Here is a 26,769-nt window from a genome sequence, read left to right as displayed (position 1 = left end):
GATTGGTTTAAAGTCAGGAAAGGTGTGTGTCAGGGTTGTATTCTTTCACCATGCCTATTCAATCTGTATGCTGAGCAAATAATCCAAGAAGCTGGACTATATGAAGAAGAACAGGGCATCAGGATTGGAGGAAGACTCATTAATAACCTCTGTTATGCAAATGACACAACCTTGCTTGCTGAAAGTGAAGAGGACTTGAAGCACTTACTAATGAAGATCAAAGACCACAGCCTTCAGTATGGATTACACCTCAACATAAAGAAAACAAAAATCCTCACAACTGGACCAATGAGCAACATCATGATAAACGGAGAAAAGATTGTAGTTGTCAAGGACTTCATTTTACTTGGATCCACAATCCTCTTTTTTGCTGACCCTCTACTTTACCAAGCATAATGTCCTTCTCCAGGGACTGGCCCCCCAAATGCATAAAGGGCCCACTGGAGGTGACTTCCTGGGAAAGCGTGGAAGCAGCAGGACTAAGTGGGGACTAAGGTGCATCTGACCCAAGCCGTGGTGTTTTCAATCGCCTCACATGCACGCGGAAGCTGGACCATAAATACGGAAGACCAAAAAAGAACTGATGCCTTTGAATTGTGCCGGGGAAGGATATCGAACACACCATGGACCACCAAAAGAACAAACAAATCTGTCTGGGAAGAAGTACAACCAGAGCGTTCCTTAGAAGCAAGGATGGGGAGACTTCATCTCACATACTTTAGACATGTTATCAGGAAGGATCAGTCCCTGGAGAAGGACATCATGCTTGGTAGAGGGTCAGCGAAAAAGAGGAAGACTCTTGACGAGATGGATTGACACATTGGCTGCAACAATGAGCTCCTGCATAACAACGATTGTGAGGATGGCAAAGGACCAGGCAGTGTTTCATTCTGTCGTGCATAGGGTCGCTATGAGTTGGGACCGGCTCGACAGCACTAACAACAATATGGGAAAAGAGCACGGAGAGGAAGTGTTTGGAGTGCAGTCCAAATAAGTGTTGGGGTGCGGGTACTTCCCGGATCGGCGGGGAAAGCCTCAGCCAGGATGGGAGTGAGCAAGCCCAGGTAACCGGACCTACTCCGGTCTGCCATTCACTCCCTGGGCCTCCATTTTTTTCCTGTGTAAGATGAAGGAGTGGGCTAGGGGCTTCTAAGCTTCCTGACAGCAACACTGATGCCTCTTAGCGACTTCCATAAGCCCATAGTGATGAGGAAGAATTAGTATTAAAGTAGATGAAATAAGGACATTCCAAATTCCAGCCAGACAGCGTCCTGATTTCTGAACTTTTCACTCTTTCTACGGAGTACAGGGAAAGAGGCCGGATTCCAGGTGCTGAGGCGACTGCGTCTTCTTCAGCCAAACCTCCTCCTACGCCCCAAACAAAAAACCCCGTTACTGACTCATAGAGACCTATAGGACACGGTAGAACTGCCCCATAGGGTTTCGAACTGCCCACTTTTTGGTTAGCAGCCAAGCTCTTAATCACCCCGCCACCGGAGCCCCTGCCCGCAATAACCCCCCAAATTCCAGTTTAGGCAGCTGCAGGACGGCCTCAGGCACCCCAGCTCTGCCCCATTGCCTCTGCTCTGCCCGGCGTCAGGAGACTGCGGCGTGGTTGCCTGGGCAACGCCTACGTGCCACCGCAGGGCTTCCTGGGCCTTGTAGTCGGCCAGCGGTAGTGCCTCGGCCGACTGTACGCGGAAGGACTACAACCCCCAGAAGGCCGCGCGGTGGGGCGGGCCTCTCGCAGGCGGGGCCTCAGCCCTCTACCGACGGGCCGCTCAACCCCAGGCGCAGACGAAGATGGCGTCGCGGGGACTCAAGCTGCTGCTGCTGCTGCTGCTGCTGCTGCCGCTGCTGCTGCTGTTCGGGCCCGCGCCGGCGGCCGGCCACGGCGGCAAGTACTCGCGGGAGAAGAACGAGCCCGCGCCGCCGTCGAAGCGCGAGCCGGAGGCGTTCCGGATGGAGAAGCTGAACCAGCTGTGGCAGAAGGCCCAGCGGGTGAGCGGGCCGGGGGCGGGGAGCCGTGTCCCCTGTCTCGGCGGCGGGTCCGGCCTGGTGGGCCGTGGGCCTGGTGGGCCGGGACCGGGCCGGGTGGACCGTGGACCGTGGGTCGGGTGGACCGTGGGCCTGGCGGACCCGGACCGGGCCTGGTGGACCGTGGGCCTGGTGGGCCGGGACCGGGCCGGGTGGACCGTGGACCGTTGGCCGGGTGGGCCGTGGGCCTGGCGGACCCGGACCGGGCCGCGTGGGCCGTGGGCCTGGTGGGCCGGGACCGGGCCGGGTGGACCGTGGACCGTGGGCCTGGTGGGCCGTGGGCCTGGCGGACCCGGACCGGGCCGGGTGGGCCGTGGGCCTGGTGGGCCGGGACCGGGCCGGGTGGACCGTGGACCGTGGGTCGGGTGGACCGTGGGCCTGGCGGACCCGGACCGGGCCTGGTGGGCCGTGGGCCTGGTGGGCCGGGACCGGGCCGGGTGGACCGTGGACCGTGGGTCGGGTGGACCGTGGGCCTGGCGGACCCGGACCGGGCCTGGTGGACCGTGGGCCTGGTGGGCCGGGACCGGGCCGGGTGGACCGTGGGCCTGGTGGGCCGTGGGCCGGGTGGACTGTGGGCGTGGCGGACCCGGACCGGGCCTGGTGGGCCGTGGGCCCGGTGGACCGTGGGCCTGGTGGACCCAGACCGGGCCTGGTGGACCGTGGGCCTGGTGGACCCGGACTGGGCCTCGGGCGTGCTTACCTTCTCTCCTGCAGGTGCCGGCCCCTTGCCTTCGCTTAGGGCTTTTGTGGGGTACAAACCCCGACCCTTGGCAAATCCTCAGTGGTGTCTGGCGGGTGGAACTAGAGACCCAGACCTTGGCGACACTTGCGGAGGCCTTGGTGCCAGCAGTCTGCTGGGATGTCAGCCTCGAAAGGGGCTGTGCGTGCCATTTAGTGCAGCCGAAGACAGACCTGGGAGGGTCAAGGGCTGGTTAACCACCCCCAGCCTGCCCCGGGCTGCAGGCTGCCTTCCACTACTGAACCAGGACTCGGTCTCAGCACTCAGGCTTCCAGTTTTTTATCTTTTCTCTTACGTTATATCTCCCTGTATGAAGACACAGGAACACTGGTGGCGCAGCGGTTGAGAGCTGCAGCTGCTAACCAAACGGTGGGGAGTTCACATCCACCAGGTGCTCCTTGGAAACCCTATGGGGCAGTTCTACTCTGTCCTATATGGTAGCCAGGAGTCAGAATCGACTTGATGGCATTGGGTTTTGGTTATATGGGTGGTGCAAACAGTTAACACTGCTTACTGAAAGGTTGGGGGTTCAAATCCAGCCAGAGGTGCCTCAGAAGGAAAGCCTGGCTGTCTGCTTCCAAAAACTCAGCCATTGAAAACCCTGTGGAGCTCAGTTCTAGTATGACACACATGGGATCGCCATGAATCAGAGTTGACTGCACATCAGCTGGTTGTGGTTATGAGGTGGTCTTGAGCATGAAGGCACATGGGGGACAGCAGGAACCCCGGGAGCGGGTCAGTTGTTCATTGGTGGCCGGGGGCATGGTGAGGTTGGAGGAGATGGTTTAGGCTTAGAAGACATAAAACACAAGACTCAAGGAATGCTAAAACCCAAGAGATAAGCAATCTACTCTGACCATCTTCATTTCAGAGGCCTGGAGACCACTGAGCCAGGAGGAGCAGAGCCTTCTAAGGTTGTGAGACCCTGGGCAGGCCACTCTGTCCATTAACATAATGGCTTTGTCCTTAGTGAAATGTGTGTTTACGTGTTCCGTGGGGGCCTAGGAGCTTTATCTCTGAAATGAGGAGGGCTAGATTAGATCATCTGTAAAGGCTTGCGAGAGTCTTTGAGGAGAGGACGTAGTTGAGAAGGCAGAACTGAGTTTGGAAGAAAAAAGGAGGAGGTAGGGGAGGGGCAGATGGAGGAAGACTGCCCTTGAGGGCACCAGGTTGACCCTGAGTACCCCAGCAGGCCCTCAGTGGGCTTCTCCCCAGCCCAGCATTCTGCCCAGACTTGTGTCCTTGAGAGGACTCTGCTGGGGAGGGGGTAGGCATTCCAGCCCTGAGGGTGCGGGTCAGCCTGTGAGGGGGAGGGGGCACTTGGGCTGGAGGGGTGGGGATGGGTGGGCTTTGAAGGGCCTGGGGACATAGGCTTGACTGGAGTGTAGGAAGCCCTCCAAGCAGCAGGGAACATTACCTGACAGGCAGAGTAAGGATTTGAGAACCAACTGGGAAGTGACTGGTTGTGTTGGGGTGCATGGTGGTGCCCCAGAACCTGCAGGGCTCCCTTTTGCTCTTGGGCTCTGGCCCCCAGCCCTCCACCCACCCCACAGCTGGCTCAGTCAGCCCTGCTGGCCCCCTAGGGCTGCTGTGCCAGTGCTTCCCCAGGCAGACCTGGGCAGCTTCTCACCTGCCTGTGCACAGCACCTGCACCCACACCCCGCCTTCTCTCCTGCCGTCTGTCCACCTGGCCTATGCTGCTCTCTCTCAGGTCCCAGCTCTCCTAAGGCCTGGTTGAGGTGAGCCCTTGGACTTGATGGCCTTTCCCCCAACCCTGAAATACCAGTCATGAGAACCTCTTTTCTGCCAGACAGAATCTGAAGGTGCTCTAGAGTGTTCCTGGTGCCTGGTGGACACCCTAGTGGAGCCATGCTGACTGGTGTTGGTTTTCCTTCTGGATGGTGTGGTGGGTGGAGCCAAGCCCTCAAGCTGGTTGCAGAGGCATTAGACGCGGGCCTGGCCAGGGAGCCCTCATCCCTGGTCACAGTTATCATCCTAGTTGTGAACATGATGCATAATGGTGGTATTCGTCTGGGTGGGCATCAGGCTTCATTTCTTGCTCCTTACCTGCCAGGGTCCTGGGTGGAGTGGCTCCGAGCACAGCGGGGAGGCCTGTGGTGCTATCCTCAGTTGACATAGTCCGGGGATTATGTGCACGTTCTTGTCACCTCTGCTGCCAACCTGGAGCCCAGTGCCACTTGTGAAGAAAGGGGGGCCTTCTTGAGTCGTGGTCTCATTAGCTGCAGGTCACTTACCAGGGGCAGGTGAACGCTGCTGCTACAGAGAAGCCTTTCTTAGCCTCCTTGCAACAGTCATTCCCTTCCTTGCCAAGAAGATTTTGTCCTTTCTGTGGTTTGCTGTATGAAAACATTGTGTCTTTGTTCTCTTTAAATGTGACTTTGTATCATAGTGTATCCTAACCCGTCCTGTGTGTCAGGTAGAGCTGTGCTCCAGGCTGTGCAGTGGCTGTAACCTTGTGGAAGCAGATCTCCAGGCCTTTCTCCTGGGACCGTAAGCACATAGCGTGCCCTAGAATATAGGGTCAAAGAAAGAGTCTGATGGCATTCCGACCTGCCTCATCCTCTTTCCCCCTTTCGTAGGCCTGGGGGGCGGAATCCCTCTTTGTCATGTGCGAGCCCCCATAGGGCAGGCGCCAGGAGGCTCCCTGTTGTGACCCAGCCACTGCCTGTTGTGTCATCTGTCCTGCACCTCCAGGCTTGCTTTCTGCAAGGTCACCTACCCAGTTCCTGTTGTAAGTGCTGAGAGAGCCAACGATGAGAACTCGGGTTCCCTCTGCCAGGCAGCTCAGGCGTTGTGACATTCTCGGGTGTGGCAAGACTGTAGAGCTGAGGGCTGCCGCCTGGGGCTCTGCTGCTGGGGTGAGCTGTCAGAGTCTTTTCAAAGGGGGCTTTGTGTGGAGCTACCCTGTGTTCCTGGAGATTCGGGGTTTTCTCCTCTCTCAGGTGGCTGTGTATTCGGGGGTGTTGGGGGAGGTTCCCAAGCAGATCCACATTGTGCTAGTGCAGAGGCTTGCAGGCCTGGGAGAAGGTAGGCGCTCTGAGCACTCAGTGCTGTCATCGGGCCGTGGGGAAGGCCGGCGCGTCCTCAGAAGCGAGGCATGCAGTTGGGCTTGCAGGGTGCTTGCTTCTGCAGGTACTGGGAACGCCAGAACACTGCTCGTCACTGCCCCGTGTGTGTCCTCACTCCTCTTCTCTGGGCACTGGGGTCTAAGCATGGATGCTGAGGGCTGGAGAGGAAAGCCAGGGGCTGAGCTGCAGCCAGCTGAATTCCCTGCAGCGTGCCAGAACTTTCCAGGCCTACCCCTGGCGGGTCCCACGGTGGAACAGTCTCCTCACAGCAGCGTGAGGCAGACGTTCTTGTCGTGGAGCTCAGAGGACTGAAGGGCCAGGCTGCCCTGTGCTGTGGCAGCATCTGCAACGGGCAGACCACAGTGCCTTCCAGGTGGCTGTGTCCTGCCCGTGAGCTGGGGCCTGTGGTCTGACAGGGTCTCGGGCTGGCACCTGAAAGTGTTGATACTGGACACACGTGAGCCGCTGCCTGACCCCTCCTCTACTGTCCCCTGTGCCCACCTTGGCTGGAGCGGGTCCTGGGCTGGCGCTGGGGAGGTGGACACCAGCCCAGGGATCTTTAGCTCCAGGATCTGGACCTGCTCCCTACCTCCAGCCCACCTCAGTTTCCCGGGGGCGGAGGGAAGGCAGCCCTCAGGGTTGTGAGACTGAGAAGTCCTCGCCCCTGTGCTCTGGCAGGGCTGCCCTCCGTCTGAGTGTCAGGAGGGGTGCAGACAAGGCTCAGCCTGGAGAGTTTTAGGAACAGGCTTCTGACACACATGGGACTTCGTGCTCCAGCCCGGGACAGAAGTCACTGGGTTCAGGGGCCGTCCCATCCCACCCCCCACGCGTCGGCTCATCTTGCGGTCATGGGTGGTTGCTTCACTGTCTAATGTTTGACAGAGTCTGTCTTGCATTTGGATCATGTTAACTTGCTCTTAACTGGAAATGTTGATACTCGGCGTACAGAGAAGGGCCTGGGAGCTGGTGTTAGGTCTTCTCACTGACCTGTTGCATCCTCCTTCCTGGTCACTTGCTGCTGGTCTGTGGCCTCTGCCCAGCGGGGCATTGTCCACCCTGACCGCTGAGGCTTCTGGGCGTCAGAGGAGGCTGAGCAGTGGACAGTAGCCCATTTCTGTGAGGTGTACCCACTTACCCACGTGCCTCAGCCCAAGCCCACATCCCACGGCACAGCCGCGGGCGAGGCTGCGAGAAGCGGGTGGCTCCTTACTGGGTCTGTGCAGTCAGGCCACTGTCTCCAGGGAAGCTCTCAGGCAGACTTGGGTTTCTGGGTGATGCCGTGTCTGAAGCCTGGCCATTGGAGCTTCCCCGTGTGAACTGTGTCGCCAGTGGCCCCGGTTCTGCAGGTTCCATCCTGTCACCTGTGTCTGGCCCCGTGGCACTCCAGGCCTGCTTTCTTGTGGCCGTGCTGGTCACCACGCACCGGCCTCACACTCCTCCTGCCCTCTTTTCAGCTCCACCTCTCCCCCGTGAAGCTAGCCGAGCTCCATGCTGACCTGAAGATCCAGGAGCGGGATGAGCTTGGCTGGAAGAAGCTGAAGCTGGAAGGGCTGGATGAAGATGGAGAGAAGGAAGCCAGGCTCATCCGCAATCTCCAGGGTATCTTCGTTTTCATGTGAAGGGAGCCGCCACCCGGCCTCTCATTTACCGTTTGCTGGTTCCGTTGTCGGTATCTTGCACGATGTGGCAGACCGAGGAGGGCGGCCGGCCGGGGCAGCCTGGCGGTTGGTTGCTCAGCCCCAAGGACAGCTTGCTGGAGGGCTGGGCCCACAGCACCAGCATTCTCTGAGTGCTGGTGGCAAATGTAGGGAGGTCAGGGAGGTGGGGGACAGCAGAGGGCATGAGTGTGTCTCAGAGTCTGGAGGCTTTGGGGCCAGGCTCTAGGTCTGGTAGGAGAAGGGCTTCCTGTGGGCTGTGGCGTGAGGTTGGGAGCTGCTCTCTGCTGGGTCTTCAAGGAGGGACAGAGCAGTCATCTGCTTAGCTACCAGGGCTCAAGAGACACACGTGTTCTCAGGGCTCAGAGGTCTGAAAAAAGTAGTTGGGCAAACAGGCCGTGATTACTTCTCAGGCCCCACCTCTATGCCTTCCCCCTTCTCCTTCAGTCCCTCAACGCTGGCTAGACACCCAACATCTAAGACGGGTCCCACATGCGTGCCCACGCATTGCAGAGAACCTCGGAGGCACCTCCAGGAGTGGTGTTTCTGAGCTGATGGGTTTTCCTTCTATCAGCATGTATCTGCATGTCCGTGTGGGGTGTATGTGTATTTGCACACGTGTGTGTGATTGTGTGCATTTGTGTGCGCACACGGGTGTGGTGTGTGTGTTGTGTTGTTCTGTCCTTGGGCCCTGTGGAACCTGGTGCCTGAGCTTGGGCAGGAGACCTCAGACAGGAGACCAGGAACAAGGATGTATGTGTGGTGTGCGTGTGTGCACGCACATGTGTGTGCGTCCACCCATCCTCCAGGCCTGTGAGAGCTGGTATCTGGACCTGGGCAGACCAGGAACAAGGCTGGGCATGGCAGACTAGCAGGGTCCCAGTGGATTGGAAGGCCAGGGCAGGGTCCAGGCTGGAGGTCTCTGTTCCGGGCCAGCCCTCGCCACTCAAGGTACCAGCAGACTGCCTGGTGCCCCGACTAGGTTCCAGATGGGGCTTGCTGGGCCATCATTCTGAGAGGAGGGTGAAGGGACCTGGGATGCCAGAGGAGCAGGAGGCGGGCGGGTGTCCTGGTGTGTCTGGGGTGGAGGATGGGGGCAGCTTCTCCCCACCACAAGAGCATGTTGTTATTGGGGGGCCTGGGGAGGTAAGTCAGGAGGGAGAATCTGAGCTTGAGCAGAAGGAAGCCTCCTCAGGAGTCACCCAGGGCCGGCTCTCTGTGGCCAGTCAGGAGCTCACTGGGTACACCCCGGCTTCTTCTCTGGGCATGGGCTTCCTGTGCCAGCTGCCCACGGGGCAGCCTCGGCCCTTCAGAGGGTCCTTGTGTACAAATGGGTGGTGGGGGGCAGCTGCAGCAGGCAGCCCTGGGGACCAGGTTCTGGCTTCAGAGGGCCCTTGTGTATAAGTGGGTGATGGGTTCCCATAATCTGACCAAGAGCTTCTCGGGGTGACTTTAGGGGGGCTGCAGCCCCATCTGGAACCTTCAGGCCAGGTTGGGGGGGTGCAGTCTGCTATCCTGGAACACGTCCAGGCCTGTGCTATCTCAGCTTGCACCCCCGGTGGCAGTGTGGGGACAGTCACTGTCCTGGGACACGTCCAGGGCCTGTGCCATCTCGGCTTGCACCCCCAGTGATGGTGTCCGGGCAGATGTTCTCCCCGAGTCCCAGGTGAGGAGCTGAGGTACAGGGCGTCGACGCACCCTCATTCCCTCAACCAGTGAGCGATGCAGCAGGATTTGAGTCCAGGAGGCTAGAGGCAGCCAAAAGAATGGGGCAGAGAGAGGAGTCGGGGCTGGGGGCCCCTGTAGATTCACAGTGGGGACGCAGGTGAGGGGTAGGGGGGCAGAGGAGGGGTGCCAGGTGTGGGGTTGTGGAGGTGGAGTTTTAGGAGAGCCATGCAGGGGGCTGTCTTATGTGGGGCTCAGGTCTAGTGCAGGAGCTGTGGTACAGGGCTCAGATGGTCACCAGCTTGATCAATGAAGTCACCAAGGACGGCAGAGGTGGTTGCAGCTGGAGGGGACTTGGGGCTGGGAGCTCCTGGGGGCCTGGGGGCAGTGGAGGGGACTTGGGGCTGGGAGCTCCTGGGGGCCTGGGGGCAGTGGAGGGGACTTGGGGCTGGGAGCTCCTGGGGGCTTGGGGGGCAGCCCTGGGGGCAGTGGAGGGGACTTGGGGCTGGGAGCTCCTGGGGGCCTGGGGTGCAGCCCTGAGGGCAGTGGAGGGGAGTTGGGGCTGGGAGCTCCTTGGGGCGTGGGGTGCAGCCCTGGGGGCAGTGGAGGGGAGTTGGGGCTGGGAGCTCCTGGAGGCCCGGGGTCCAGCCCTGGGGGCAGTAGGGCCTGGTAGAGCCCTACCCACTCCAGAGGAGGACGGAAAGAGGGGCCAGTCCACCCCTGCCAAGGAAATCCGTGTAGTTTGGCCAACCTGGGTGAGAAGGAAATGATGGAAGGGGCTTGGCTGGGCCAAGATGGCCCAAGTTCCAGGGAGACCCAGCAGATGACTTGTCCCCAAGAGCTGCCACGTGACTTGGGGCTGGCCCAGCTGACCTTGAAGCCACGTTCCTTTAGGAAGTGTTTTCCCTTAAGTAGAAACATGATTTTGATTGTCAAAAGGCCATCCCCTAGCCATTGCTCCCGTACGCCCAGCCAGCCGTTACTTAGCACTGGGGCTGGGAGGTCTGTGAAGGGGGCTGTGAAAATGGTCCCGCTGGGACCTTCATCCCAGCTGTACCGGCCCCTGCCACCCTGACTTAGCATGGTCAATGGGGAGTCAGGTGGTGCCTTAGGAGAGGAATACGGGGCAGCATTGTCTCGGGGTGGGGAGTGTCCAGGCCTTGTCACCTGGAACCTGAGGTGAGGAGAAGGCTGAAGGAACATGAGGGGCCAACCTGGCTCTCCCACAGCTCGAGTGGCGGAGCTGTGTCAAAGCCTAGACCAGGAGTCACGCAGACTGAAGAAGCCACACAGGTAAAATCTTTCTTTTCTCCCTAGTCATCTTGGCCAAGTACGGGCTGGACGGGAGGAAAGACACCCAGGTGGTCGACACCAACTACCTCCAGGACGGCACCCAGGACGAGGGCCTGGAGGACCCACGGCTGGAGAAGCTGTGGCACAAGGTACCCTCGGCTCCTTCCAGAAACCCCGTCTGTACTATCTTGTGGGCGTTAGGGCTGGGGGCTGGTGGGGCACTGCCTCTGTTCTCCCCTTTAAGAAGGCTGTGTCTGTTCTGCAGGGAATCCCGTAATGTGGGGAGTCTTGTGGATATAGGGGCTCCCTGGTGAAGCCGTTAGGCTCTTTCTGTGATTTTTGTTTTCATGTGAACAGTTGCTCCTTTCCTGTTAGAGTACTTTTCTCTTGCAATGAGTGTGTTTGTCCTCAGTGTTGTTAGTTGCTGACGGGTGGATTCTGACTCCTGGTGACCCCACATGTACAGAGTACCACTGCCCTATCGGGCTTTCAAGGCTGTGACCTTTCAGAAGCAGACCACCAGGCCTGGGTGGGTTTGAACTGCTGACCTCTCGGCCAGTAGTTGAGGACCTAGCCATTTGGGAGACCATCAGATACGAAGAAATGCTTCATAACACATTGTAGGGCTTAGCACAGCATGGGCTGGAGTTTCACTCAGGTCTGAGATTTGATTTGTGGGCGGGTCACGCAGCCTTGCTTCCATGGTCACAGAGGCGCCCTCCGCCAGGGGCGAGGTGTATTACTTTTTTTCCTCCTAAAGTTTATTTATTTTGTTGTTGTTGAGACTATACACAGCAAAACATACATCATTCAACAGTTGTACATGTACAATTTAGTGGCATTGGTTACATTCTTTGAGCTGTGCAGTCATTCTCACCCTCCGTTTCTGAATTGTTCCTTCCTCATTAACATAAACTCGCTGCCCGTTAAAGTTCCTGCCTAATCTTTTGAGTTGCTCTTGTCAGTTTGATCCCACGTATATAGTTCTTAAAACAGCATAGTGCTCAGCACAGACCTTTTTTACCAGCTAAGCTAAACTCTTGTTTGGTTTTAAGAAGACTTCAGTATTCCGCTTGAGAACAGGAACCAGACAAGGATGCCATTTATCACCACTCTTATTCAGCATTGTGCTGGAGGTCCTAGCCAGTGTAATAAGCCTGGTTAAAGAAATAAATGGCATCTAAATTGGTAAGGAAGAAGACAAAGTATCCATGTTTGCAGATGATATGATCTTAAACACAGAAAACCCCAAAGAATCCACAAGAAAACTACTGGAACTAATAGAAGAGTTCAGCAAAGTATCAGGATACAAGATAAACATACATAAATCAGTTAGATTCCTGTACCCCAACAAAGAGAACTTCAAAGAGGAAATCACCAAATCAATGCCATTTACAGTAGCCCCCAAGAAGATAAATACTTAGGAATAAATCTAACCAGAGACATAAAAGACCTATACAAAGAAAACTACAAGACACTACTGCAAGAGACCTGCATAAGTGGAAAAACATACCTTGCTCATGGATAGGAATACTCAACATTGTGAAAATGTCAGTTCTACCCAAAGTGATGTACAGATACAATGCAATCCCCATCAAATTACAATGACATTTTTTAATGAGATGGAGAAACAGATCACCAACTTTATGTAGAAAGGGAAGAGGCCCCAGATAAGCAAAGTATTACTGAAGAAGAAGAACAAAGTGGGAGGCCTCACACTACCTGATTTTAGAACCTGTTATACCACCAACAGTAGTCAGAAGAGCGTGGTACTGGTACAACAACAGATACATAGACCAATGGAACAGAATTGAGAATCCAGACATAAATCCATCCACATATGAGCAGCTGATATTTGACAAAGGCCCAAAGTCTGTTAAATGGGGAAAAGACAGTCTCTTTAACAAATGGTGCTGCCATAACTGGATATCCATCTGCAAAAAAATGAAACAAGACCCGTACCTCACACCATGCACAAACACTAACTCAAAATGGACAAAACACCTAAATATAAAATCTAAAACAGTAAAGATCATAGAAGAAAAAATAGGGACAACGCTAAGAGCCCTAATACATGGCATAAACAGTATACAAAACATTACTAACAATGCACAAACACCAGAAGAGAAACTAGATAACCGGGAGCTCCTAAAAATCAAACACCTATGCTCATCCAAAGACTTCACCAGAAGAGTACAAAGACAACATATAGGCTGGGAAAAATTTTTTTGGCTGCGACATATCCGATCAGAGTTTAATCTCTAAAATCTACAAGATACTGCAAAATCTTAACAAAAGGACAATACAATTAAAAGATAGGCAAAGGATATGAACAGGCACTTCACCAGAGAAGATATTCAGGTAGCTAACAGATACATGAGAAAATGTTCACCATCATAAGCCATTAGAGAAATGCAAATCAAAACTATAATGAGATACCCTCTCAACCCAATAAGTCTAGTAGTAATCTAAAAAACAGAAAATAATAAATGTTGGAGAGGTTGTGGAGACACTGGAACACTTACACACTGCTGGTGGGAATGTAAAATGGCACAGCCACTTTGGAAATTGGTTCGGCACTTCCTTAAAAAGATAGAACTACCATACAATCCAACAATCCCACTCCTTGGGATGTATCCTAGAGAAATAAGAGCCCTCACATGAATTGATATATGCACACCATTGTTCATGGCAGCGCTGTTCACGGTAGCAAAAAGATGGAAACAACCCTAGTACCCGGCAACAAATAGATAAGCAAATTCTGGTACATACACACAGTGGAATACTTTGAAACGATAAAGAACAATGATGAATCTGGGGAGCATCTCACAATGTGGTTGAATCTAGAAGGCATTATGCTGAGTGAAATTAGCCACAAAAGGACAAATATTGTATGAGACCACTATTACAAGAACTCAAGGAAAGGTTTAAACACAGAAGAAAACATTCTTTGATGGTTATGAGGGAGAGGGAGGGAAAATCACTAACTAGGTAGTAGACGGGTGAACTTCGGTGAAGGGAACTGGACTAAACCAAAAGCTAGGAAGTTTCCTAAATACAACCAAACACTTCAAGGGACAAAGTAGCAGGGACTGGGATCTGGGGACCATAGTTTAGGGGGACATCTAGGGCAATTGACATAATAAAGTTTATTAAGAAAATGTTCTGCATCCCACTTTGGTGAGTGGCATCTTAAAAGCGTGTGAGTGGCCATCTAAGATGCATCAACTAGTTCCAACCCACCCAGAGCAAAGGAGAATGAAGAACACCAAAGACACAAGGAATATATTAGCCCAAGAGACAAAAGGACCACGTAAACCAGAGATTTCATCAGCCTGAGACGAGAACTGGACAGTGCCCGGCTACCACCAACGACCGCCCGGACAGGGAACCCAGCAGAAAGTCCCTGACAGCAGGAGAAAAGTGTGGTGCAGAACTCAAAACTCAAGTAAAAAGACCAGACTTAATGGTCTCACTGAGACTCAGGGAACCCTCGAGGGCATGGCCCCCGGACACCGTTAGCCCAGAACTGAGACTCAGGGAACCCTCAAGGGCACGGCCCCCGGACGCTGTTAGCCCAGAACTGAGACTCGGGGAACCCTCGAGGGCACGGCCCCCGGACGCCGTTAGCCCAGAACTGAGACTCGGGGAACCCTCGAGGGCACGGCCCCCGGACGCCGTTAGCCCAGAACTGAGACTCGGGGAACCCTCGAGGGCACGGCCCCCGGACGCCGTTAGCCCAGAACTGAGACTCGGGGAGCCCTCGAAGGCATGACCCCCGGATGCCGTTAGCCCAGAACTGAGACTCGGGGAACCTTCGAAGGCATGGCCCCCGGACGCCGTTAGCCCAGAACTGAGACTCGGGGAACCCTCAAAGGCACGGCCCCCGGACGCCGTTAGCCCAGAACTGAGACTCGGGGAACCCTCGAGGGCACGGCCCCCGGACGCCGTTAGCCCAGAACTGAGACTCGGGGAACCCTCGAAGGCATGGCCCCTAGACGCCGTTAGCCCAGAACTGAGACTCGGGGAACCCTTGAAGGCATGGCCCCTGGACACCGTTAGCCCAGAACTGAGACTCGGGGAACCCTCGAAGGCATGGCCCCCGGACACTGTTAGCCCAGAACTGAAAACATTCCTGAAGCCGACTCTTCAGAAGAATAGACTGGACTGTGAAACATAAAATAACACTTACGAAGTGTGTGTTTCTTATTTCAGGCAGATACAGGAGACTGAATGGGCGGCTCCTCTCCAGAGGCAGGATGAGAAGTCAGAAGGGGACAGGAGCTGGTTGGGTGGACACGGGAAGCTCAGGGTGGAAAGGGGAGTGTGCTGTCACATTTATAGAGATTGCAGCTAGTGTCACATAACAACGTGTATAAATTTTTGTACAGGGAATTAACCTGGACTGTAAACGTTCACCTAAAGCGCACACACACACACATACGCAAAAGACTTCAGGGGATATTTTTGGTTTAAGGTTTAAGTATTACCTCAAGGCAGTAGTTTCAGGGGTTCATCCACCCTCCGTGGCTCCAGAGAGTCTGGAGTGCATGAGTATTTGAAATTCTGTTCTGCGTTTTTCTCTTTTTGGTCAGGGCTCTCCTGTGGAACCTTTGACCAAAGTGTTGAGTATGGTAGCTGGGCACCACCCACTTCTGGCCTCGCGGCAAAGGAGGCAACTGTCCATGGAGGCAGCTACCCACGCACTCTGTTTCCTCCTCCAGTTGCTGACTCTTCCCTCTGTTGTTCCCAGCAAATAGAGTCAAGTTGTACCTTGGATGGTTGCTTGCAAACTTTTGAGACCCCAGGCACTGCAGAGCAAACTAGGAGGTAGAAGAGGCACTAAACATGTTATTGTGCCAGCTAAGTGGGACGTCCCATGAAACTGTGACCCTGAACTTCCAGACCAAGGAACCAAACCCCATAAGTTGTATGTAAGCAGCCTCAGCAGCTACTTCTTCTTTCTGTCATTGCGTGAAGGTATCCCCAACAATTCAATTTTTTACAGGTGCACAATTTACAGGTGCACAACTTACAGGTGCACAACTTACAGGTGCACAATTTACAGGTGTACAACTTAAAGGTGTACAACTGATTGACAGCAATCAGCAGTCATCGGCTGTGCGACCCTACCCGTGATCAGTGCGATTTCTCTATTGCCATTAACCTTTTTCCCCCTCCTTCCCACCTCTGATAAACTTTGGTCTCTATACATTTGCTTTTTCTTGTTTTTTGTGTAAGTGAGGTCATTACAATCCTTTTGTGATTGGTTTATTTTGCTCAGCATAATTGCTTCAATTTTTTCTTTTGTTTATTAAAAAAAAAAACAAAATGCTCACAACTGGACCAATAAGCAACATCATAATAAATAGAGAAAAGATTGAAGTTGTCAAGGATTTCATTTTACTTGGATCCACAATCAACACCCATGGAAGCAACAGTCAAGAAATCAAATGACGCATCGCATTGGGAAAATCTTCTGCAAAAGACCTCTTTGAAGTGTTGAAAAGGGAAGATGTCACTTTAAGGACTAAGGTGCGCCTGACCCAAGCCGTGGTGTTTCCGGTTGGCTCATATGCCTGCAAAGTCTGGACGATGAATAAGGAAGACCGAAGAAGAGTTGAGAGCTTTGAACTGTGGTGTTGGTGAAGAACATTGACTATACCGTGGGCTGCCAGAAGAACAAACAAGTCTGCCTTGGAAGAAGTGTAGCCAGAATGCTCCTAGAAGCAAGGATGGCGAGACTGCATCTCACGTACTTTGGATGTGTTATCTGGAGGGATCAGTCACTGGAGAAGGATGTCATGCTTGGTAAAGTGAAGGGCCAGCAAGAAAGAGGAAGACCCTCAACAAGATGGGTTGACACAGCGGCTGCAACAATAGGCTCAATTGTGACAACTGGGAGGATGACACTGGATGGGGCAGTGTTTCATTCTGTCATACATAGGGTCACCATGAGTTGGAACCGACTGGACAGCGCCCAACAATAACACAATAACAATGTCTTTAAGCTGTATCCATACCATAGCATCCATCAAGCCTTCACTTCTCCCGCTAGCTGAGTAGTATTTCATTGTATTTTGGTACCACATTTTGTTTATGCATTTATCTGCCGATGGGCATTTAGGCTGTTGGTACCTTTTGGCTATTGTGAATAGTGCTGCAGTAAACATTGGCATACAAGTCTCTGAGTCTCTGCTTTCAAGTCTTGGGGTGCATACCTAGGAGTAGAACTGCTGGGTCATATGGTAGTTCCATTTTTAGTTCTCTGAGGAACCGCTATACTGTTTTCTACAACAGCTGTACCATTTCGTATGACCACCAGCAATGGGTGAGGGTTCCAACTTCCTCACGTCCTCACTGTCTTAGGCTGCGCTGTCTAGAGAAACAGAACCAGTGCAACATGTAAATATATGTGTAGACAGACCTGAGTAAAGGAAATGGCTCACGCAGCTGTAGAGGCTGGAAAGTCCCACATTTGCAGATCAGGCTGGAGGCTTCTCCCGACTCACGTAGCCATAGGTGACAGTGAACTCAAGATCAGGTGATAAGAGTCTTCTGACTCACAGGCTGTGAAGGCTGACGAATGCCAAGATTGGTAGGTAAGCTGCTAGCTCAGGTGTCAAGGACCAGAGATCAGAAGAACAGGAGCCAGCTGCAGGATCCAGAGTGAGCAAAGGCCAGCTAGCCTTGCCAGAAAGTCCACCTGTATTGGATGCAGGCCACACCCCCAAGGAAACTCCCTTTCAGCTGATTGGCTGCTTACAACATCTCATCATGGAGGTGAACACTTTATATCAGATCTCATCGTGGAGGTGATGACATCATTAAAAAGCTGTCAGGCTACGTCACGACTGCCAAACCACTGAGAATGGTGCCCAGCCAAGCTGACACACAACTTTAACCATCACGCTTACCAACCTGTCATGCCATCCTAGTGGGAGTGAAATGGTATCTCGTTGTGGTTTTGATTTACATCTCTCTGATGGCTAACGATGCTGAGCATCTTGTGTGTTTGGTGACCGTCGGAATGTCCTCGTTAGTGAAATGTCTATTCAAGTTCTCTGCCCATTTTATGATTGCGTTGTCTTTTTGTCATTGTCAAAGTTTTATGTATATATTTTTTGGTTATTAGATTCTTGTTGAGTATGTGGTTTCTGAAGATATTCTCCCAGTAGGTAGCTTGTCTTTTCACTTTCTAGGTACAGTCTTTTAATGGACATAAGTTGTTAATTTTTATGAAGTCCTATGTGTTTATTTTGTCTTTTGCTGTCTGTGCTTTTGTTATTATATTAGCTAACCCATTGTTGAATGCTGGGCCTGACAGCTTTGTCCTTGTTTGGACTTCTAAGAATTTTATGGTTTTAGTTGGCACATTTAGGCCCTTAATCTATTTTGAATTTGTGCTTATGTATGGTGGAGACACATTAATTTCCCAGAACCCTTGAGGCAGACAGAGAATGGGATGGCCTCGCCGTGGCATCTGGGGAGGGTTGAGGCAGTGCCGGCCTCTCTGGGTGCGCAAACCTCTGTGGGTGGGAGCTGGGGTGAGGCGCTGGGGTTTGCCCATCGAGCTGTTGGCTCAGTCCAGCTCCCTGTCCGAGTCACGTTTATTAGGGTCTGAACATTGAAGCTCTCGTCCGTGGTCATGGGAGATGAGCACCAGCCAGTGTGGGGAGGGAGGGAGAGGCCTTGTGGGGTGGGCCTGTGAGGAAAGGGGGGAGGGAAAGTCCTGCCCCTCTCCACACCACAGCCGTACTTTGTGGCCGCCCCACCACTTAGCCTCAGGAGCAGAATTGCCCCTCATCTCTTATTTTCCTGCCACACAGACCTCCTAGTACAGGGACGTGGGTGTAAGCGCTGGCCCTGTGAGGCTCTGGACAGGACGAGGACGTGCCCCCTAGGAGCAGGGACCAGCCACTGGGGCTCGGAGCCACCTCAGATGGGTCAGAGCAGTTTTCGAGGAGTTTTCACTCAGGCCTTTTCTCTGTCTCAGGCAAAGACCTCTGGAAAGTTCAGCAGTGAAGAGCTGGAGAAGCTGTGGCGGGAGCTGAAACATCACACAGAGAAAGTGCGGGAGTACAACGTCCTGCTGGAGACGCTGAGCAGAACCGAAGGTGCTCGTCAGCCCATACTGCCACTCAACCCCGGCCTCCAGGCCTACAGGCCCGGCTCGGGAAGCTGGACGCAGTGGGAGCCTGGGGCACGTGGTGCCATCTCCACCAGTCTGGGACTGGGCCTCTCATGGCTTAGGAAACACTCAGGGTGTCTCATTAATCCATGGGGGCGTCTGGTCAGATTATATGTTTCTGTGGTAACTAGTGATCTATCCTCCCTGGTCGTCACTATGCCAACAAAAATAAGCAGCTGCTGCCTGTTGGCTGCCACGACCTGAGGGTTCATGAAGCATGGTGGGACGCCCCCCTCCAGAAAGTGGGAGCAGGAGGCGGGCGGGCGGGCAGGTGTGTGGGACAGCCTAGAGTCCAGCCCTGGCCTCAGGCTACAAGGTTCATCAGTTGCCTTAACTTGGAGACACACACGTCCTAAAGCCTCCACATCTGAGGAAGCGACAGACCACATCGTTACTGCGGGACACCTCCCGGGCCCACGGGGAGACACGTCTTAGCCAGAGGACCGAGGGCCTTAAATCCACAGGGACGTGGCTTATGGGAAATGCTCGGCATGGGCAGGGGCCTCAGGCGGCCTGGGTTTCCAGTGGGTCCCAGCAGCAGACTCTCAGAGGACGACGGCCTCTTCTTGAGGTACCTGGCTCCTGTTTCCACAGAAATCCACAAAAACGTCATCAGTCCCTCGGACATGAGCCGCATCGAGGAGGAGGTCCTGCAGAGCCGGCACGCAGAGCTGAAGGACAAGCTGCGCAGCATCAACCAGGGCTTCGACCGCCTGCGGAAGGTCAGCCACCAGGGCTACAGCTCCGAGAACGGTGAGCGGGTGGGGGGCTGCGTGTGGCTGCGCGTGTGTGTCCTGCTGTGGTGTCACGCCCGTGCGTGCGTGTGTCCTGTGGGGGGTGTGTGTGTCCTGCTGTGGTCAGTCCTGTGGGTGAGTGCATGTGTGTGTGTCCTGCTGTGATGTCACACCTGTTTGTGTGTGTGTATCCTGCCGTGGTGTCACATCTGTGGTCTGTGTGTACGTGTGTATGTCCTTCTGTTTTCAGTCCTGTGGGTGAGTGCATGTGTGTGTGTCCTGCCGTGGTGTCACACCCGTGTGTGTGTGTCCTGTGGTGTGCGTGTGTCCTGTGGGGTATGTGTGTGTCCTGTGGGGGGTGTGTGTGTCCTGTGAGGGGTGTGTGTGTTCTGCTGTGTTCAGTCCTGTGGGTGAGTGCATGTGTGTGTGTCCTGCCGTGGTGTCACACCCGTGTGTGTGTGTGTGTCCTGTGGTGTGCGTGTGTCCTGTGGGGGGTGTGTGTGTCCTGTGGGGGGTGTGTGTGTCCTGTGAGGGGTGTGTGTGTTCTGCTGTGTTCAGTCCTGTGGGTGAGTGCATGTGTGTATGTCTTGCTGTGGTGTCATACCCGTGTGTGTGTGTGTCCTGTGGTGTGTGAGTGTGTCCTGTGGTGTGCATGTGTCCTGTGGGGGGTGTGTGTGTCCTGTGGGGGGGGCGTGTATGTCCTGTGGTGTGTGTGTGTCCTGCTGTGGTGTCACACCCGTGTGTATGTGTGTCCTATGGTGTGTGTGTGTCCTGCTGTGGTGTCACATCTGTGGTCTGTGTGTGAGTGTGTCCTGCTGTGGTGTCACACCCGTGTGTGCATGTGGATGCGCACATGTGCATATACAAGGTTCTTCCTGGAGCGTGCCCAGTCCACACCCTCATCTGGACACATAGCTCTGTCCGTTTGTCTCCTACACCCTCACCCTGTGCAGCGGCCTCAGCTCTTGGGGGGCGGGGCCATGTCTGCCCAGTCCCGGGTAAGCTCCCAGTGCATGCTGGTGTGGTGATGGGTCACGTTTGTGGTGTCAGAGCAGGGCTGTCCAGCACCGAGCTCCTAGCAGGACTCGTTGAGCCTGGCCTCTGCTGGTAGGTAAATGGTGGCCCCTGCTTGCCATCCTTGTCTTGGACCATCTTCCTGGCACCTGCATCAGCTGGGTCCCCCAGGAGATTCCCCGCAAACCCTGAGGCCCTTCGGGGCCAGTGCAGGAGGCAGTGGGGGCAGCCTGGAGTCCCCACACAGCCAGTCAGAGGACTTGGCCCGGGCTGCAGGCATTGTTCTTGTGCCCACACGAGAGCCCCGATGGGGTCAGGCAGCCATTTCAGTCTGGTTTGCTTCTCTCAGGAGTGAGGGGGATGCCAGCGCCTTGACCCAAGAGCTACAGGTGACCATGGAGGTCTTCACCGTGCCCTGGTGGCGTCTGCTTGACCCAGGGGAGCGGGTGATGGCGCTGCGAGGGCCACATGTCAGCAGTCTTGTGTGCTGCAGAGCAAATGTGCCTGAGAAAGACGCCCCCCCGTGCTCCAGGGAACACTAAATACACGTGCTGGAAATACACACACACAGGCGCCCACATGCGTGCTCACACACATGCTCAGGTGCTCACATGCGTGCTCACACACATGCTCAGGTGCTCACACGCTCAGGCGCCCACACGCGTGCTCACACACATTGGCACATGCACTCGCGTGCACATACGCTTGTGCACACAAACTCGTGCACGTCATAGCACACGTGTGCTTACACTCATGGTGCACACAGTCACACCCACCCAGTGACCGCAGTGTTGGGCGGGGAGTGTGGTGCCGCGCTGTTGTTGGGGGTCACAGAGCCCGCCTCGCTGTCCCGGCAGAGTTCGAAGAGCCCCGTGTGATTGACCTGTGGGACATGGCCAAGTCTGCGAACTTCACCAAGAAGGAGCTGGAGTCGTTCCGGGTAAGGATGCGAATTTGTCTGCCAGATATCTGTCCCCTTGCCTTCTCAGATAGCGTGCATTCTCTTTCCTCCCTTATTCACACGGGAGGCAGCAGCTTAGCACCCAGCCTGAACCCGTTTCCCCTCTCTTCACGTTCTCCATGTGACCTCTGCCCTGCTGGCCTGCTCACCAGCCCATGGGGCCCTTGTACACTGTGCCTGCCTAACCCCAAGTGCCTGTCGGAGGGCCCTGATGTCCCCTGTGGACAGACCGTCTGCCCTTGGGGAGGCCAAGTGGGGGTGGAGGGCTGGTGGGAGACGATGCTGGCCTCCAGGTTATGATGGAGAGCTGACGGGAAGCAATGCTGGCTGCCAAGTGAGATCAGGGGCTGGTGGGAGGCGATGCCTGCTGGCTAGTGAGGAGGGAGGGCTGGCAGGAGGTGATGCCAGGTGAGGACAGAGGGCTGGTGGGATGCGATGCCGGGTGAGGAGGGAGGGCTGGCGGGAGGCGATGCCTGCTGCCAGATAAGGAGAGTGGGCTGGTGGGTGGTGATGCTGGGTGAGGCGGGAGGGCTGGTGGGTGGTGATGCTGGATGGGGGGGGCTAGTGGGTGGTGATGCTGGGTGAGGAGGGAGGGCTGGTGGGTGGTGATGCTGGGTGAGGAGGGAGGGCTGGTGGGTGGTGATGCTGGGTGAGGAGGGTGGGCTGGCGGGAGGCGATGCCAGGTGAGGAGGGAGGGCTGGCGGGAGGCGATGCCTGCTGCTGGATGAGGAGGGTGGGCTGGTGGGTGGTGATACTGGGTGACGAGGGAGGGCTGGTGGGTGGTGATACTGGGTGATGAGGGAGGGCTGGCGGGAGGCAATGCCTGCTGCCAGGTGAGGAGGAAGGGCTGGTGGGTGGTGATGCCTGGTGAGGAGGGAGGGCTGGCGGGAGGCGATGCCGGTTGAGGAGGGAGGGCTGGCGGGTGGCGATGCCAGCTACCAGGTGAGGACGGTGGCAGTGGGGGCTGCAAGAAGTGAATGGGTTTGAGAATTTTCAGAGGAAGAGACATTGGGCTCAGCCTGTGCCAGTGAGACAGAAAAAGGGTGTCCGTGCATCTTATGAGTCTCACTGCCCCACGCCACACTCCCCGTGGGTCACGTAGCACACGGTCATGGTTGGGACAAGACTGGGGCCATCAGGGATGACTGGGCTGTTGGGATTGTTGGCATTTCATGAGACCGAGAGCTGGGACAAGGAAAGAGAGGGAGCTTCTCCTTGTGGGGCTAGCGGGATGTTGGGGCGTCGTGTGTGCCTGAACTCCAGGGAGGTACAGAGGGCAGTGGCGCCATGGGCCCTGGAGATGAACGGTCACCCACGGTGTCGGGGCTGGGGCAGAGGGCGGAAACAGGGCAGCACCTCCGTGAGCAGGTTGGGTGGAACAGGGTGAGGTGTCAGGAAGGTGGGTGGGGTCCAGGGCAGATGCAGCCGCAGTCAGTGCTGCAGGCGGACACGGGGCACATGGATCCTGCCCTCACGGAGCTGAGACGACACGATGTGGGCCATGACTGGGGACGCGGGCCCTAGTTGGCCCCAGACTGGAGGGGTGAGGGACACTCCCTCCCAGAGCAGGAGACCCTCACCTGAGAGGACTGCTCCAGGTGCAGGGGGCAGCTGACTGCAGGTGGATTTTCAGAAGTGAGCGCATGGGGCATTGGGCTGGGAAGGGAGCGCTGAGTTTAGAGCAGGGACCTGACAGACACAGGCCACAAGGGAGCCTGGCGTAGGGCTGCCAGCAGGGAGTGAGAGCCGTGTCCAGCCAGGGTGCTGGTGCAGATGCGGACAGGGTGCGGACACGGGGCCACACACGGAGACAGGACAGTGGGAGTGGGGGGACGGGTGTGGGGGTAGGGATGTGGGGATGGGGCTGTGGGGACAGGGGCATAGGGGTGGGGACGCAGGGTTGGCGCTGGAGGCATGGGGGTGGGGTTGTGCGCAGGGTTGCAGTTGTGGAGATGGGACAGTGGGGATGGGGCAGGGCCAGGGTGGAGCCAAATGGCTGCAGGTTCTGGCCTGGCTTCTGGGGATGGGGCAGCTGCTGGTCACAGGGACAATGCACAAGGCCACAGGGGTCAGGGCACTGATGAGGAAGATGAGGTGCCAGCTGAAGCCCGGGTGTGGGTGCTGGTGGTCCACCAGGGCCATTGGGTGGAGTGCGAGCGTCCGCCTTACCTCAGAGCCTTTAAGGTGAGTTACAGTGGTTTTGGTGCAGAGGCCACGTCTGTAATTGTGGGGCAGCAGGAGCAGTGGCAGCCCACATCCCATACTGTCTGTAGGGTAGCTCTGAGGCGTGGTGCCTGCAGCCTTCAGGTGTGACACCTTCTGCCCTCTGCTCCCTGGGCCCCACAGTAGGGCCCCAGCCCCTGGGTTGAATGCAGTTGTCCCCCTTGGGCCCCTAAGGCTCCCCTCAGGCCCCTAAGGCTGCCCTCCGGCAGGCGAAAGAGAGCCAGCTCAGTTCCCTGTGACCTAGGAGGAGCTGAAGCACTTCGAAGCCAAGATCGAGAAGCACAACCACTACCAGAAGCAGCTGGAGCTCTCGCACCAGAAGCTGCAGCACGTGGAGAGCACCGGCGACAGGGAGCACCTGAGCCGGAGCCGTGAGAAGTATGCGCTGCTGGAGGAGAAGGCCAAGGAGCTGGGCTACAAGGTGGGCCGGGGCAGGGCACGCAGACCTGCAGCCCACAGGTGGAGGCATGAGAGGGATCAGGTGTCAGGCGCCTGTTGTGGGGGAAGGTGCCATCCCCCCCACAGCTGCAGGCCAGGGCCAGTGGTGGGGCTACCAGACGCTGCTGTTCTTGGAGATCAGTCTTTCCTGGTGTCTGTCCTGAGTCACACATGGTGTGTTAATTCACTGTCCTTTGCAAACCTAGTAGAGCCCTGGTGGCGCAGGGATTGAAAGCTCGGGCTGCTAACCAAAAGGTCGGCAGTTCGAACCCACCAGCCGCTCCTTGGAAGCGCTATGGGGAAGCTCTGGTCTGTCCCATAGGGTCACTATGAATTGAAATCAGCTCCACAGCAGCAGGTTTGGGCTTTTTGCAAACCTAGCAGGAGGCTGCTCTGCATATCCTCCCAGACGCGCCCAACCTCAAAGACTCACCTGCCCACCTCGTAGGCTCGCCCATCCACCCCACAGACTCCTGCCCCCGTAGGCTCGCCCACCCACCCCACAGACTTCTGCCCCCGTAGGCTCGCCCACGTACCCCACAGACTCCTGCCCCCGTAGGCTCGCCCACCCACCCCAGAGACTCCTGCCCCCGTAGGCTCGCCCACCCACCCCACAGACTCCTGCCCCCGTAGGCTCGCCCACCCACCCCACAGACTCCTGCCCCCGTAGGCTCGCCCTCCTCACCCCATAGACTCTGGCCCCACAGACCCCCTGCCCCCATAGACTTCACGCCCCCAGGCTTGCCGGCCCCAGAGATGCTCACTGGTGGGAGTTAGCATCTGTTTCCAGACCTTTTACATTTTCCACGGCAGGATCGTGAGCGTGACGATGTGCCCGGGTGGCGTTGTACTGTTGCGTCCACCTGGGTTGGTTCTTGGGGCTCCTGTCAGGCACCCCGAGGTGGTCCCGGTGTGGAACTGCGTGGGCATCCTCTGCCGTCCTGAGCACGGGCCGGGCTTTCTGGGCAGGTCCTGGAAGCGAAGCGTCAGCTAACTAGAGCTCGCACACCTGGCCACGTCCACTGACACTCGTGACGCTGCCTCGTCGTGTGAACCAGCAAAGGCCTGAAGTGGCCTGGGTGCCCTGATTGAGAACTGTGGGTAGATCCCACACACTGGGCACCTTCAGTCCTTTGAGCAAGAGGAATCCCTTCACGTGGACCAGGCATGCTCTGGCTTAGGTCAAGTGATTAAGTGAAAAAAGTAAGAAGCAATTTAAGAATGTGCTTACGGATGCATAGGAAACTAGAAACTGCTCCTTTCGGCTGTCTCTGGAAGGAACTGGTGGCAGGGGCCAGGATAGAAGGGAGACTGCTATGCCTATTGAATTTTGAACTATGTTAAGAAAAAAAACACTGCTGTCGAGTCGATTCCGACTGAGCGTGACACCATCGGACAGGGTCGAACTGCCTGGTAGAGTTCCGGGGCTGTAGTCTTCATGTCAACAGACTGCCCCACCTTTCTCCTGAGAACCCTTTCGAGTAGCAGCTAAGTGCTTAACCACTGTGCCACCAGGGCTCCCCTGAACTCCATCACATGCTCAAAACTAGACAAGGTGAGAACAAGGCGGAAGCACTGAGAGGAGGCTATAGCCCAGTGCGTCCGTTTTGGCGGGGCGGGGCTGAGGAGGGGCGGCAGAGGCTGTGATACCTGTGGGCGTGGGAAGCGGGTCCCACATGTGAGGATCTGCTGAGAAGGCCCATCTGGGATCGGGAAAGGTGGGAAAGGAGCAGGTCACCTCGCACTGCCTGACCACGGGCAAAGCTGCGGTCTTGGCTGAGAAGCCCAGTCTGGGGCCATGTGAGGGTTTGGGGCAGGGTCAGAGGGGAGCAGGGCACATACCCGAAGCCTCGACCTTGCCGGGTTCTGTAAGAATTTAGAAAAAAGGCACCTGGCACATGGTGAGTCCTCTGTGGGGCCGACCGCCCTGAGGTGGTGGTGACAGGTCTGAGGTGTTGCCAAGGGCAGAAGCCCTGAGAGGGTCTCAGGAAAGTGGGCCAGGAGTAAGGAGGGCTCCGAGGGAGGTGTGTTTGTCACGTCTCTGCTCACTGCTCTTTCAGACATAGTAGTGTGGGTACATGACGACAAAACACCCATTTTCCCCTTCAGCATGATCTGCTTCCAGCTGCTTGTTTTTGGTGCCGGCTGACATTGAGCTGCTTTATGATTTGTGTTTGGTTTCCGGCTGGGTGGATTCCCGTGGGGACAGATAAGCAGGGTTCAGGCCGTGTGCACCCCGAGCCTGCGGGGACCTGTCTTCTGCCTGCTGATGGCCTGCTCTCCGTTTCAGGTGAAGAAGCACCTGCAGGACCTGGCTGGCAGGGTCTCGAGGGGCCGACACAATGAGCTCTGAGCTTGCCTGGCGGAACACGGGAGGTGGCCCGCTGAAGACAGCTGAGGTGTCAGGAGCTAGGGACCTGCCACGGGGGCTGGCCACAAGGAGGCCTTGTCCCAAGTGACTTTGGAGCTACCGTTGTGTGACTAGACCGGGGGAGGGCCTTGATGAACTACAAGGGTCTCAGCTGTCGGCCATCCCCACGGTTCTGGCTCTGGATGACAGGCCTTTTTTCTCCCAGGCCAGCAGGGCAGCCTCCTCAACACGGAGAAGAGGGTCCCAAGCTGCTCTGTGCCACGTCGGCACAGCTGTGTCAACCGTGTAAATCTGCCACTGGGCATGTGTGTGCAGAATCCTAGAAATACACTGTGCTCCTGACGCCGACAGCCAGCAAG

General features: G+C 55.9%; 1 protein-coding gene across 1 annotated transcript; it reads left to right on the top strand.

The window, feature by feature from the left end:
- Positions 1 to 1,788: 1,788 nt before the first annotated feature.
- LRPAP1 (LDL receptor related protein associated protein 1) lies at positions 1,789 to 26,769 on the top strand. The gene is made up of 8 exons (XM_023549674.2): positions 1,789 to 2,001; positions 7,320 to 7,464; positions 10,503 to 10,627; positions 18,475 to 18,595; positions 19,264 to 19,422; positions 21,275 to 21,357; positions 23,846 to 24,022; positions 26,330 to 26,769. Exons 1-8 carry the CDS (start codon positions 1,804 to 1,806, stop codon positions 26,390 to 26,392), a joined length of 1,071 nt encoding a protein of 356 aa, XP_023405442.1. The 5' UTR covers positions 1,789 to 1,803; the 3' UTR covers positions 26,393 to 26,769.

Source organism: Loxodonta africana, chromosome 5, assembly GCF_030014295.1.
Source record: "Loxodonta africana isolate mLoxAfr1 chromosome 5, mLoxAfr1.hap2, whole genome shotgun sequence".
In the NCBI taxonomy this organism is placed as follows: Eukaryota; Metazoa; Chordata; class Mammalia; order Proboscidea; family Elephantidae; genus Loxodonta; species Loxodonta africana.
Note: the sequence above shows the minus strand (reverse complement) of the source record. Positions and strands in the feature narration are given on the sequence as shown.